The following is a 14,052-nucleotide window of genomic DNA, read 5'->3' on the forward strand; positions in this document are numbered from 1 at the left end:
GATAGTAGCTAGCTTTTAATCGGCCATATGTAGAACCAGGTTCCTTTGATCGAAATATGACAAGAAATGCGGCAATCGTTCTGCTGTCTGCAATTTTTGCAGGGGCCGTAGCAAGCCAAAACTTTATGTCACATTTCGGAACAAAAACGGTCTACTTCCACCGTCCACCCATTAAAGACGCGTTGCCTTGGACACATGAAAATGTCCCGCGTGATTTAGAAGTGCTCAGAATCGACGCCACACTGAGGCACGGCACGCGGTATCCAAGTCAGAAGAGAGCTGAGAAATTTGAGAAAGTTGCTCCGAAATTTGCAGAGCTCATCTCCAATGTTTCAGACACTCTGCACCGGTCGGTTAAAAATTGGATGTCAAAGTTTACAAGCGGCAAATACAACCTTCTGTCGAAACTCGGCTGGGAAGAGCATCTCCATTTGGGGAAGAAATTTTACTCAATGGCGCCGGAATTTTGGCGAGAGAGTGCAAGCCGCGGCCGAGTGAACGTGCAGTCGAGTATCAAAGTGCGGGCACTGACAAGTGCAAGGGCATTTCTTACTGCTGTTAAATCTATGGCAGAAGACGGCGATGTAGACCTTAATCATCCCGATATTGCGTTTGATCCACAAAAAATGACTAACGAGTCCAATATGCTCGATGAATCAGACGAGATCCAATATTTTGGGTTTAAAGTTAAAATCGCAAACGACCTACTGCGTTTTTTCGAGACTTGTAGAAAATATTCAGAAATGGTGACAAAGAACAAGACATCGAAGATTGAGTATAAGAAATATTTCAAGACCGACACCTACAGAAATATCGCCCGCGAGATTATAGGAGACATCGATGATCCAAAGGAAGTTTATCATATCTATTTATTATGCGCTTTCGAAATGGTCAACTTCAATGATTCCGTTTGGTGCCAGCTATTTCAAGAAAAGCACATTCTGTACTTTGAGTATGCGGCGGATTTAAAGCATTTTTACAAAACAGGCAACGGATACGGAATCAATTATGAACAGTCCTGTGTATTACTACGGGACGTAATCCATCAGCTTGAGAATGAAAGTAATGCAATCACGTTGCGGTTCGCCCATGCAGAAACACTCATTCCGTTGGTAAGCCTTCTAGGATTTTTCAATGAATCCACCAATTTGCGCTCTGACAATTTCCTTCAGATGACGCATCGAAATTTCCGAACTAGCGTCATTGGTCCATTTTCGGGTAACCTTGCAATCATTTTGTATTCGTCTCGCAGTACACCGTCTGCAAAGTTTATTTCGTTTGTTCTGAATGAGTATATTGTCAAGCCATTCGGGCTTGATTGCTTTTTTTGTGAATATCATCCGAAATCTGCTGCCTATGAGGAGTTGCGCAAGAAAATCGTAAACTGTGATGCGAAGTGTCATTACAATGATAATATTAAAGATGAGTTGTAGCTATGCATTCCGTTGGTAAAGAATATATTTTTATATAGTACCGTAGTTCACTGCAGCAAACTGAATTTATATGTTTGATTACCTTCGATAAGTACATTTGTGTTTTATCCTGCAGTACTGGATAATAAATGTTTTGCATGCTATCAATCTGTTTGTTCGGACAAGTTTAAATTGCCAAGAGGTGCAGCAGAGGTCACGCAAGGAGATGAAGTGATTGTGAAAGTCGGGATTTCAGGATGGCTCTCTCATTCAGGGGTGGTCAGTGACGTAGTACTTTTACTTTTCGAAGTACTTGAAGTAGATTTGGCCCACTCGCACTACTTCCTTAAGTAATTATGATTTTAGGCTACTTCTACCTGACAGTTTTCAGTTTTTTAGGCCACAATAGACTCAAAATACTTATTTACTTGTGAACGGCCACTTCTACTTGAGTAGACATTTCGGCGTTGTTCTGGTTCTACTGGAGTAGCAACGGTGACTACTTTGACCGCCTCTGCTCTCATTGAGGTTGTATTGTTAGCTAAGTCGGCCTCATCACTCCTTCGTGAAACATAAATCGCCAACTTCTGCGCATCCGTGACGAGATCCCTACTTTCAGTAACTTTACCATCGTTAGTCGCCGCTGGACAGACTAGTGGCAAAATGCACCATCTTCAACTAGTTGCGCACTCGGCAAAGATTTTGTCTAATGATATTGTTAATTGTTATGCTATACAGTCATATTGCTCTTGCTTCAGTTACACAAAAACTTCGACTGTACGTCTTGAAAGATTACCAGTGAACCCAGCCCTCGGTAAACCCAGCCCTGGCTGGGTTTACCGAGGGCTGGGTTCACCGGCAACCTCTTGAAAGTATAAGTAGTGGGTTACCATATTTTGAGATCCGAAAAAGAGGGCACGTTTTACAATAGTTACAAAAGCTATAATATCGGAGAAAAAATCGGGTAAATAGGCAATTTTTCCCCACAATATTTTTGAGTTGACTAAAAAAGGTCACTTTCCGGACTCGACTCCCGAAATACCCGTTTGTTCGGATAATATGCATTGTTGCGTCACAATACCAAACTCCTCTACACTGCAACATTCGAGGCTGGTTTTGGGGGTTCCAGGCCGACGAGCAGAATAAAAGTTATATTTTCGCAATCAGTACCACGGTAGCTACCAATTGACACCAGTTTGAGCGCTCGGCAAGCCGGTCAAAAGTTACTGTTAAATTGCCTTTGGCGAAATGAAAAGTGTGACGTAAACTAATCGCAGTGAGCCGTGAGATTTGCTTGTGTCCACAGCCACACCATTGTAGGATACTATGCATAAACAGACCAAAATATCTTTAACCAGGACTTCACCGTTATGCACCATGTTTACGGTCGGCGGTCATCATCATCAGGACCAGGGATATCTAGAAACTAGTTCTATCTAGAACAGAGGTCTCAAACACGCGGGCCGCATACAGCCCGCGAGAGCATTTTGTGCGGCCCGCGACGGCATTTTGGAATTTCAAGTATTCAACAATATATTCAAGTGACCTATCTTTTTTAGATATAAGAACTTGAAGTTCATCCCAAAACTACTATAAAAATCACTGAAATCTCAACAATTGTGTTGAAAATGGACAGATGCTACGAGAAATCTGATTAAAAGCACAATCGCTAAAAAGGTTAGGAAGCACTGCTATTATTATTATGGCTCAATAATTATTACACTTGAGTTGTTATTGATATGTTCCAATAATAATCGAAAGCAAAATCGAACGCTAATTTAATTTGACTTTGGCAATAACAGTAACAATAGCCTATACTCATCACGACTATATCAAAACCAGAATTAGGCTACACCAGGGGTGGGCAAACTTTTGAGCTCGCGGGCCGCATTCCACATCTGAATCCATTCGTGGGCCGCACTATATAAAATTGGGATTATTAACCAAAACGCAATATTGATATTTGATTATATAGTGAGGACATGGAGATAATATACGTAAGTGCTTATTTAAAACATGCCAAACATTGCTTTGATGATATCGTACACGCGTCAGAAACATGTAGTGGCGAGATTTCATAGGCTGGCGGACCTCAATAACCAAATTGTCAAAACTATAGAGATGAGATGAAAGTCGGTTGGCCCGATTCTTAGAACAAGATTGAAATTTAAATCTGTGAGCAGCGATCTGTACATAGATTTACTAATTCCACTTTTGGTTCAGTTCCAGGACACACAATGCTGACATCATCATAACCATGTTAGCTTCAAACACGGTTCTACTATGTGTAGATAAAATGTAAATACCCCAATTCTACGCATACAAACGAATCTACCTAAGACACGCCCGAATCGTTTTTTATAAGCACAACACTGAAATAATTAAAAATGGAGTGGTCAATCTGAAATCCCACTCGTGCTCCAAATTATGTCAATCTCGTTGCAGCTATCCCGCTGTGATATTAAGTATTTACCTTAGATCAGTGATTCTCAAACTTTTTAAGACACGCCCCCCCCCCCCCCCTTATGATGGTAAAAGATTTCGCGCCCCCTTATATCGTCATATCACAAAACGCAACCAGGATGCTAGCAAACCTAACGGATAGTTTGATGGCATGGAAGGTTACGACTGTGGATGAGAGATTTTTAATATATGTAATTCAGACTAAATACAGAGCAAAAACTTTGAATTCGATGTAAATCGCGCGGAGCGCGAAAATTTTTCAGTTGCGCTCAGGTTCGCGTCCCCCTTCAGATGCTTTCACGCCCCCAAGGGGAGCGAGCCCACCAGTTTGAGAACCACTGTCTTAGAATTATCATGGTGAAATATACTAAGAAATAGTTAATCAAGTCCCTGCATTAATTCGATTTTTAGTACGCATTTTATCAATATTTAAAAAAAGTTTCTTTAGACTCTCGCGGGCCGCACAGAACGGTGTTGCGGGCCGCATGCGGCCCGCGGGCCGTAGTTTGCCCACCCCTGGGCTACACCATCATTTAAATGCTCCGATATCAGATCGACCTTCAGTAGATTTTATAATATTCTATATAAAATTGTGGCACGTCAAAGGTCCACTAGCTGCAATATTATAACCCGACAGTTTTAAGATGTCATGATGCATCCTCTCGTATGGTGTCTATAACTCGTTAATTAAAAAAATTATGCCCTGCACAAAATCAATTTTATTTATATTTTTATAAATATTTGAAAACATTGTTTTTTTTCGTGTCAAGAGTGAATAATACAATAATAAATTACACCAACACGTTGTTTGTGAAATTCCTGTCGGCAGGGTCCCGTCGAATAAGGCCTACTTGGAATTATACACTGAATATCCTCATTTTTATTGATGCTGCGGCCCGCGGTGTCATCAAAAACTCGGAAATTGGCCCGCGGGCACATTTGAGTTTGAGACCTCTGATCTAGAAACTAGTTCTAGATATCCCTGATCAGGACACCCATTCAGTACCAATTATTATCTAGGCCTATATCTACTTGCTATAACTCGAACGACAATTTAGCGGGTTCCAGCCACCCCACAACGTACATCGACTATCTTGGGTGCAAATCGCCCGTAGGGTCATGCTACACGTTTTTAGAAAGTATTTAAACAATTATGGCATAATTATACAACGTTTGGAAAAATTTGTTTTTCAAAAAATACATTTTTAAATCACTTTTTAAAACATGTTTTAAACAAAGTGTTTTAAACACGTTTATTTTAAATGCAACCATAGTTATGGTGCATATTTAAATAATCTTTTAACTCCACATCGAACTGTGACTTTGTGAAGGAATAAATTGCTGATACCAAAATATTTTTGCCAATTTTACCTTCAATTTGAGATCACGTCATATTTAGTATGCAGTAGTGTCCCGTACATTCGTCGCTCATAAGTGATTATCTGGTGTTACTTAATACAACATAATGTAAATGCTGTAATTTGCTTCTCGCGACTTGAATGGATGCACGCTCTTCTTGCTCACAGTTGTCTAAAGGACCGCGCAGGACGTTGGCGCGTTTGCGAATTCTCATGAAAAATTAGAGGGATCATTGGGATGAAAAGTATAGAAGCGTGCTGTTACCCGATTGCTAGGGTCGTAAGACTGAATTCCACACCGGCGGTCACTTGCGTCTACTCTACACTTTTTAACAATGGCATCGGATGGAATAGTTCCGCGTAAGTTCTTGCCTGGCAGCTTCAATGTATGGTTACCATACGTCCTTCTGTAGGAGAGGATTTGTCCTCCTTTTTGAAGAAATGCCCTCCCTTATCCCAAATGTTCTCCTTTTGGGCAATTTGTCCTCCTTTATAGCCTAAAATGCCCCAAAAGACCACGAAAGTCGCTATAGATATATTGGCTTAAAAGTTAGACGACGGGTTGCGCGGGTCTGAAAAACAGAGGTGGTCAGTAACGAAGTAGCCTACTTCTACTTTTTCGGAGTACCCAAGTATTTCTCGTCTACTTCTGGTACTTACTCTAGTAGATCCTTTTTTCGCTACTTCTACTTCGTAATATTTTGTGAACTACTTACTTACCTTTCGCTATTTTCAGTTTGTCAAGTAGAAGTAGTTTAATCCCCCAATAAGAAAGATAGCTTAAGGAATTTCGAGGCTGTTTTCAAGTAGTAGGCCTACCAACATTTAATTTTCATAAAAGTCATGTAATACCCAGAATTTTCGTTGCGCTTCGCGTACAATAGATATGAAGTGACATATATTTTTTAAAGAGAGTATCGCTGAATATAATTTAGATACCGGGTTGCGTGGCTCCGTTTACACCGCATTGTCGCCTGATATGATAACCCTATGATAACCCTACTTCAATGTATATGTAGGCAGCGAGTAACACTTTGGATAACTATTAACCTACCTAGGTTGGCTATCTATACAGTAGCACGTGTACCTGTACAGTACACGTATGCGTCGTACATTTGTACAAATACAATAGTATTGCGACGGCGGTTTGCATCAAATATTATGTATTGGTCGAATGAATATACAGTAGAATAGCGTATGCTAGTAACACGCGATATTTGATATACATTATACTGCATGATTCCATGCGCGTTGCATTATGGGTTGAGAATAAGATATGATAATTGATCCTGGATCTACAACAGTGATAAGTCATAGTTAGATGTCCCTTTTTCGTCATCGGCTATCCAAGCCTTGAACTCAGGATACTTAGGTGACTTGGAGTCATTTTATTCAAATTTGCAAGAGATCAAAACACCGCAATATTGCGATATAATGAAAAGTGGGAGGGGTCAAAACGAATTGGATTCAATATGGTTGGCGGGAACTATTTTTCCTCTTGAGGCTGTGGGGGCGATCAAAAATGTTGTCGTCATCCCAACGGCCTCAGGCGACATTATGAATATATCGTTTTCTCATAACTGCGAGTACATAGTCGGACTCATTGCAGTAAATTATGAGTATTGTCAATTTTTTCATCATATATTTTATGGGGAAGGAAATACCTGTAATAAAATCTTGAGACAAGAAGCGAGAAGGAAGATTTAGAAAAAAAACACTCTACTATGGGGTTATCTTGATTTACCAAATAATATCGGGCGTCCTTCGAACTTGAGCCTCCAATCGAGGAGTTTATAATAGGACAGTTCCGGGCCTGCAAACAGGCTTCACAACTAGGCCTACTTGGAGGCGAAAACTTAGGTCTCCTCGTCCTCATCTTCTTCGTCCATCTCATCCGAATCCTCCGCTTGTTGCATGGCTTCTTGTGCCGCTTTAAGCGCCGCTTCCTCCTCAACAGTGGGGTCGTCGGCTTCCGTGATATCGGATCCACTCGGGTATTCCATCTGCATCTCGGGGGGAGGGGGTGGGCTGTACTTGCTTGCTCCGTACTTGTGTCCGTAGCCAAGATAAACGTTCTCAAATTTTCTGCCATTCGAAAAAGCAAACGAGCCCGGCCACAAGTTGGATCGTAAGATAGCGATGGCGTGCTGTGGCACTAAATGCGACGTGATCGACGCAGACCACGGTGGTATCCCGTCGAATTCAACATCTTCCGACAAAGGCGTTAAAAGAGGAGGGCCGGTTTCAGGTTCCGGTTCATCCGGTTCTTCTTGTTCCTCCGATAGAGCATCTTCTTCCTCGTTCTTTTGACCCAGATTAAACCACATGCATCGCCCTTGCGGCAAGATGTGTTGAACGTGGTGGACCCAACTAGATAGGGAGGGATCGATAAGTTCACGCAGCGTCATCCCCTCAAAGTCTGGATTTTCCACGAAATCAGTACTGTCTTCCCACTCGGAACCGTCCTCCTCGTCGAATTGGTAATAACCGTTCGGGCTGACTTGCGTCCCAGCGCTTATCCTGGCGATTTGAACCCTCAAATAGTTGGCTTCGTTGCCGGGAAACGGAGGGTAGCTGACCACCGGGTTCTCCAGAACTCCAGTGAAGAACTTCTTGATCGTGCGACCGCACGTTATCTGCGCTGGCGTGACGGGTGGGAGTTTGGTCCATGGTTTACCCGGCTCATTGCAAACGAAGTAGACATATTTGTTTGTGCCAGTTCGGTTGTCTTCTTTAGGAATTACAGGAGGAGGCTTATAATCTGGCTTTGGGACTTCATCCTCTTCTCCGTCCCCAACTTCTTCCTCGTCCTCATCATTATCGTCTTCCTCCTCCTCATCTTCATCTTCTTCTTCCTCTCCTTCGCGATACTGGACCTCGGCGATGAAGTAATTGGCCTCCGTTCCTAAGATCTTTCCCCAAAATCGGACTGTTTGAAGAGGGTACGTGTCTACGAGTTGTTTCAGCGCAAGATACACTCGATACGTTTCTTCCGTTCCGAGGCCGACTCCGGCTTGCTCGAAATAATACGAAAGCTCCATGAGATTCGGCAATGGTGTTTCGACCTCCTCTTCCGCTGCTGACATGGTATCTTCGGAATCGCCCGATTTTGAAAACAGCTCCTTCTGCACGTCAGCAAGCGCAAATTCGGCGGTAGGTTCGAATTCGTCTCGTACGATGTCAACGTCTAAAACATTATTTTCCCTCTTTACCTTTTTAGAAACGTCTTCGAATATGTCGACGACATGTTCTGGTCGTTCGTCCAAGACTTTTGTTAAAACTCTCGCGAGATGATCGTACAGATTTGTATTCGATTTCGAGCTGACTTTTACCAGATAGGCTTTCGCGTTTTGGATTTGAAGCTCTCTTTGATTGTTGGTAACAACGGGCTCAGAATTAGCCGTCTCTGCCATGGCTGACAATTAACTACACTGGAAAAAGAATGGCAGCCCTAATATGCTGGCGTCACAGATGATGACATTGAGATGCAGCTAATCCATCACATAATAGCTCTTTGTTATGCAAAAGCTCTTGTACCCAAATGACTTGTTCAAATCAAAAAGAATAGAAATACTTTTTAGGTTTTCACCGCTATTTATATTTCTTTATATGCACAAACGCACACACCACTTAATCATAGGTCTATACGAAATAATAAGCTGGAGCACGCAATTGTATGAACCTTCGTAGGGGATCAATTGAAGATCGGAATGCTTACTGTTTTGTATGTAGGCTATCTTAATCGTTATATTTCTTAATAATGTTTACAACAATATAACATGAAGATTGCAAGAAACGTACAAAGGTATATAGCCTATTTACACTGTCTTTATTCTGCAGTAAATTATTTCTACCTTGTCCCCTGCTGCAGGGCGAGATTTACTGAATTAGAGTTAACGACCTACAACAACGTAATTTCCACGATATGTCCCTGCTCGTCACCATTCCGACATATCTCCCCACAGAGACCGGTAAACCACCATAGGTAGCTGGAAGCGCTTCTTCCGATCCACATCTTACACCTGTATGTATAATAATCACTATCGATCGCTCCGTGAAAATTCCATTGTCACAAAAAATACGATAAAATATGTCTGGCGCTTGCCATCCAGCAATACAGCTTCAAGATCTATTCAAGGATTCGAAATAAGCCGATTTATTCGATTTATAGAGGTAGCCTTGGAAATCATAACATAATATGAATGAATGACAAGCAAACTCTCTGAAAAAACAAGGCTTATGGTTGCCGGGGATACGGGTTCCTCTTTTTTAATGTTGTTGGTTTATGGGGTTTATGTTGCCAAATCCACGTCAGGACTTCACAATGGAAATTCATCGTCCAGGCAACATTTTACTAATCATCAAAGTCCGATTGGTACATCACTTATTCGATCGTATCGCAGTTGATAGACTTGCTGTACCCGAAGTAATAAGGTAGCTAACCAAATATTATAAGTTGAGCTGTATAAGTATAGGCCTAATTACCCTGCATCATGCTATAGCCTACTGAGGCTGCTTAACAGGTTAATCCAGATATTCACTCAGCTACGCAGTGTAGGCCTACGTTTCAGCTTAAAATTAGTCTCGAATGACAGCTAGAACTGCAGACTTGTACAAACTCTACTACATTTTCAAAAAGCGCATCTAAGATCTAGAACTAGAACTAGTCAATTTTTAAAATTCGTCGCAACTATATCCAGAAGTAGGGGAGCCGGGGACCATCGTAACTAGGGTTACATATAAAACAAAAATCAATTTAAAACAAACATGTTTAAAACAAGGCCCTAATTCAAAACATGTCTCTTATTTTTTTCAAGACATGACGTCACGAATATTCAATTGTGACGTCATAGTGAATTGTCATTGACAATTGAAAATATAGGGTAAATATATAGCTATCCTTTGACGAAATATCTGTACTATTAATGTTGAACCGACTATTTTGAGGGTTCTAACCATCTCATATGGATATACGTCGGCTATATCGGGTGGTAATTGTCCGTAGGCTCATACAACATGTTTTTTGGGAAGTATTTACACAATTATGGCATAATTTTACGACTAAAAAAAAACACATTTTTATTTTATTTTAAAAGCCTTTATTTAAAACATTGTTTAAAACATGTTTTGAACAGAGTGTTTCAAAACACTGTTTGTTTTAAATATAACCCTTATTGTAAAACTTTTTGTATTTTCTAACATTACGTGTTTTTCTCGTGGATATTTCATGTCCAAACTTTTATATAAAGAAGCCAACAACTCGATAGTTGATACAAAAACTAAAAGGGAACTCAATGAACATGAACAATCAATCATGGAAATTTTGGGTTGCGAAAATTGTCTCTCAAATGTTACAATCGCCCCGTACCCAGGCAATTATAGCAGTTCCGGGGTTTCGCGTCGTAGCTCAACGTAACTTCAGGTATGTTAGGAGACATAACTACCGCATGTGCACTCAAAATATGAAGGCGATTTCTCCATCCTACTATAGCGGTGAGGTCGATTGTTACATTTGTCCCCGGTCTCCCCTACCCAATTTTCGAAATCTGCAACTAGAACAAAGGGCGAAGCCAGAAAAAAGATTTGGGGAGGCCTAAAAATTTGATGAGATAAAAGACGCCCTCTTTTAAAGATATGAAAATAATATAGTAAATGATTATGGTCTTGGGTCCTGATTGGATATTATTGACGAAACTGTCATGATGATCTTTCATCACCCACAGACATAATGTTAAGGGGATCGTTGCCCCTAATTACGCGCCAGTCGCGAAAATATTCCGAAGTTAATGGTTGAATTTGGCAATAATATTGTTTCTTGCACTGGTGTTGGGCACTCCACATAGGGCAATCAACCGAACTCCTGGGGGTGGTGTCTTCGAAAGTTTAGGGCACGTTAATGATTGGGGGTTTTGTGGTGCGACTCTCTTACGGTCCTGCATATACGTTATCATAATAAGATTTATCGGTAGAGCTGATAAGAGAGGTGTCTTCAAAGATCTAGAAGACGCGCAATTATTGATCTCGAGCTATACGTCTATGCCACACGGTAAGACTATGGATGAGTTTCCGGAGGGTGAGCCTTGGGCGGGCCACATGTAATTACTTACTTAGTTGAAGAATGCTGTTATTTCGTGACCTCCGGAAGTTCGCTCACACGTAGGCCTACCACAATCAAATAAAAGAGAAATGTCTTTGGTGAGATGCGCACGATTCTCAATTTTCATTTACTCACGATGCGCCACATTTATTGCCTCTGCTCGTCGCATCCGCACCGCGAGAATACGGTTGCAAGGACAGGGCCATCCCGCGCAATCTTCGGCCAAAGTCTATTCCAAGTCTTCACTTGACTTGTAGTGACTTGTTCGCAATGCTATAGGCCTAACCCATCGTTTTTGTTAACGAATCTAATGCAATCATGCACACCGCGGCTCGGCCCTGCAGAAACGCTCATTCCGTCGGTATGATAAAGTCTTCTATAAAAAGTGTCAATTAAACCACCAGTCTGATTTCTGGCAACTTCCATAAGATGACTATCGAAATTTCCGTACTGGTATCATTGATTCTTTTCAAGGCAACCTTGCAATCGTATTGTATTCGTCTTACTCTATTCTCAAAGTTTATTTAGTGTGTTCTGAATCAACATTGCTACGCCGTTCGGGCTTGATTGCTTTTTGTGTGTTGAGAATATCATCCGAAATATGCATGCTACCAACAAGGAGTTGCACCGAAGACCGTAGTGCAAAGTGTGTTTACAATCACACAGTTATAAAGATGCATCTCATGAGTTGCAGCTGTACGTGTACAGTGTACTCTAGGGCTCTTCAAAAATGACTTTTTTTCTCAAATCGCACTGGCTACTTGATAAAATTGTTAGGTTACCTAATTTAACCTACACACAAAATTTAGTTCAATTCCAGCAAGTAACTGCTTTGCTACAGGAGAAGCAAGTTTCTATTCATTATGTAAAAATAAATAATAAAAAATTTAAAAATTTTCTGTTCACCCCATGAAAGTTCTATAGAAGCTATATACTCACCAAATTTGGTTCAATTCCAACCAGTGGAAGCGTAGTTATTACCGTCGAAAAATTTGGATTTGAATAAAATAGTATTTACGGTGACCAATTCTTTGTTTATTTATAACAGTTCTGCTCACCGTAAATACTATTTTATTCAAATCAAAATTTTTCGACGGCAATAACTCCGCTTCCACTGGTTGGAATTGAACCAAATTAGGTGAGGATCGTTTCAATAGACAGCCTAACACTTTCATGGGGTGAACTGAAAATTTTAAAAAATTTTATTATTTATTTTTATATAATAAATAGAAACTTTCTTCTCCTGTAGCAAAGCGGTTACTGGCTGGGATTGAACCAAATTTTGTGTGTAGGCCTAAATTAGGTAACCTAACAATTTTATCAAGTAACCAGTATACAATTTGAGAAAAAAAGTCATTTTTGAAGGGCCCTAGTGTACACTGTGAGATATCTTTAGGCACCATCGATAAGTACATTTATTAGGTGATAATGGTATTCAGCGTTGCATTAAATTCCCGGTTGATAAACGTTTTGCTTGTTATGAATCTGTTTGTCCAGAGAAAAAGAGGTGGTCAAAGTAGTCAAGCTACTCAAGTAGAAGTATAAGTAGCGACGCAAAAAATACTCAAGTACGAGTAGAAGTAGTCATTTTAAATGCAGCGTGAAACTACTTGAAGAAGAAGTAGAATTGTAAAAACGATCATAATTCATTCGCATCAAAAGCTGCGAATTGAGCTATGCGAAAGGTGCAGAGCTTGATTCATATTGATGCATTCCAGGAGGTTTAAATGTTCGACAGCATAAGCATTCGTCCACATCATGGGATGAAAATGATAGCATCGATATGGGAATGCGATACTAATCCTCTGTTTATTCGAGCACCCCAATTTAGAAAATATCGTGGTGTGGGCCCTTCTCCATGTTATAAGGCTCGTAGTTTGGTCGAAGAGCAGCGCGGAGAAGTGGTGGCGGATACGGTGTTAACTTTGCGCGATTAGTAAACGTTAGTAATAAATACGGCAGATCGTAAAAATGCCATACAGAGTGTAGTTTTATTTTCGGAAAACATAGGCATTTCTACACTTGCTTTTATACTTCAACATAAGTTATTCAGAAAAAAGAATGGAAACTAATTAGAACTCAAAGTATGCTACTGGGAACCAAATACAACTACTAAAAAGCGGAAATATATTTCATGTCTTTTGTCCAATGGTCTTCTAAAACATGTGGGCAAGAAAAAGTCGCAGTCCACTTTTCCAGATTAGGACACGCCACGGGCTGCTATAGATTGCGATGTAATAGGTTGTTGTTGTTGTTTGTGGCATTCATGATGTTTGTCGATGGTCGATGGTCAATGGTCATTTACATCAGGCCAATTATCTTAATTTTTTATTCCGTAGTTTGACTTTGTATTATGGCCCACTTCAAGGCATTTTACCGCTTACACGTATGACATGGCGAGGAGGAGCCTAGGTAAACCTCCAACACTTAGGTAGGAATTCTGGAGTCGACATCAGTCGGACTCGAACCCGCGACCCATTGGTGTGGCAGCTGTGGATCATACCACTGCGCTATCTCGCCACGATGTGATAGGTAAATGCTAGATTGCAAAATAGTATAGTTTCAAATGCTATGATGGTGATGGGCCATATTTACTGTGATGTAATATTTCATATGGGCGACAATGCGGTGTGAACGGAACCACGCAACCTGCTACATAAATTATAGTCACCGATGTTCGCGAAATCATATTAGTCTACTGAGCGCGGAGCGCGACGACAAT

General features: G+C 40.7%; 1 protein-coding gene and 1 pseudogene across 1 annotated transcript; one reads left to right on the top strand and one right to left on the bottom strand.

Annotated features, from left to right (window-relative positions):
• The first annotated feature begins 56 nt into the window (after positions 1–56).
• On the top strand, positions 57–1,580 carry LOC145453447 (multiple inositol polyphosphate phosphatase 1-like). The gene has a single exon (XM_080331431.1). The coding sequence runs from the start codon at positions 57–59 to the stop codon at positions 1,431–1,433; it is 1,377 nt and encodes a 458-aa protein (XP_080187557.1). The 3' UTR covers positions 1,434–1,580.
• Positions 1,581–6,379: 4,799 nt separating this feature from the next.
• On the bottom strand, positions 6,380–8,815 carry LOC145454502 (radial spoke head protein 4 homolog A pseudogene; annotated as a pseudogene).
• Between the last annotated feature and the right edge of the window lie 5,237 nt (positions 8,816–14,052).

The sequence above is a fragment of the Botryllus schlosseri genome, chromosome 13 (assembly GCF_051294905.1).
Source record: "Botryllus schlosseri isolate E-star chromosome 13, Bs_hap1, whole genome shotgun sequence".
Taxonomy (NCBI): domain Eukaryota; kingdom Metazoa; phylum Chordata; class Ascidiacea; order Stolidobranchia; family Styelidae; genus Botryllus; species Botryllus schlosseri.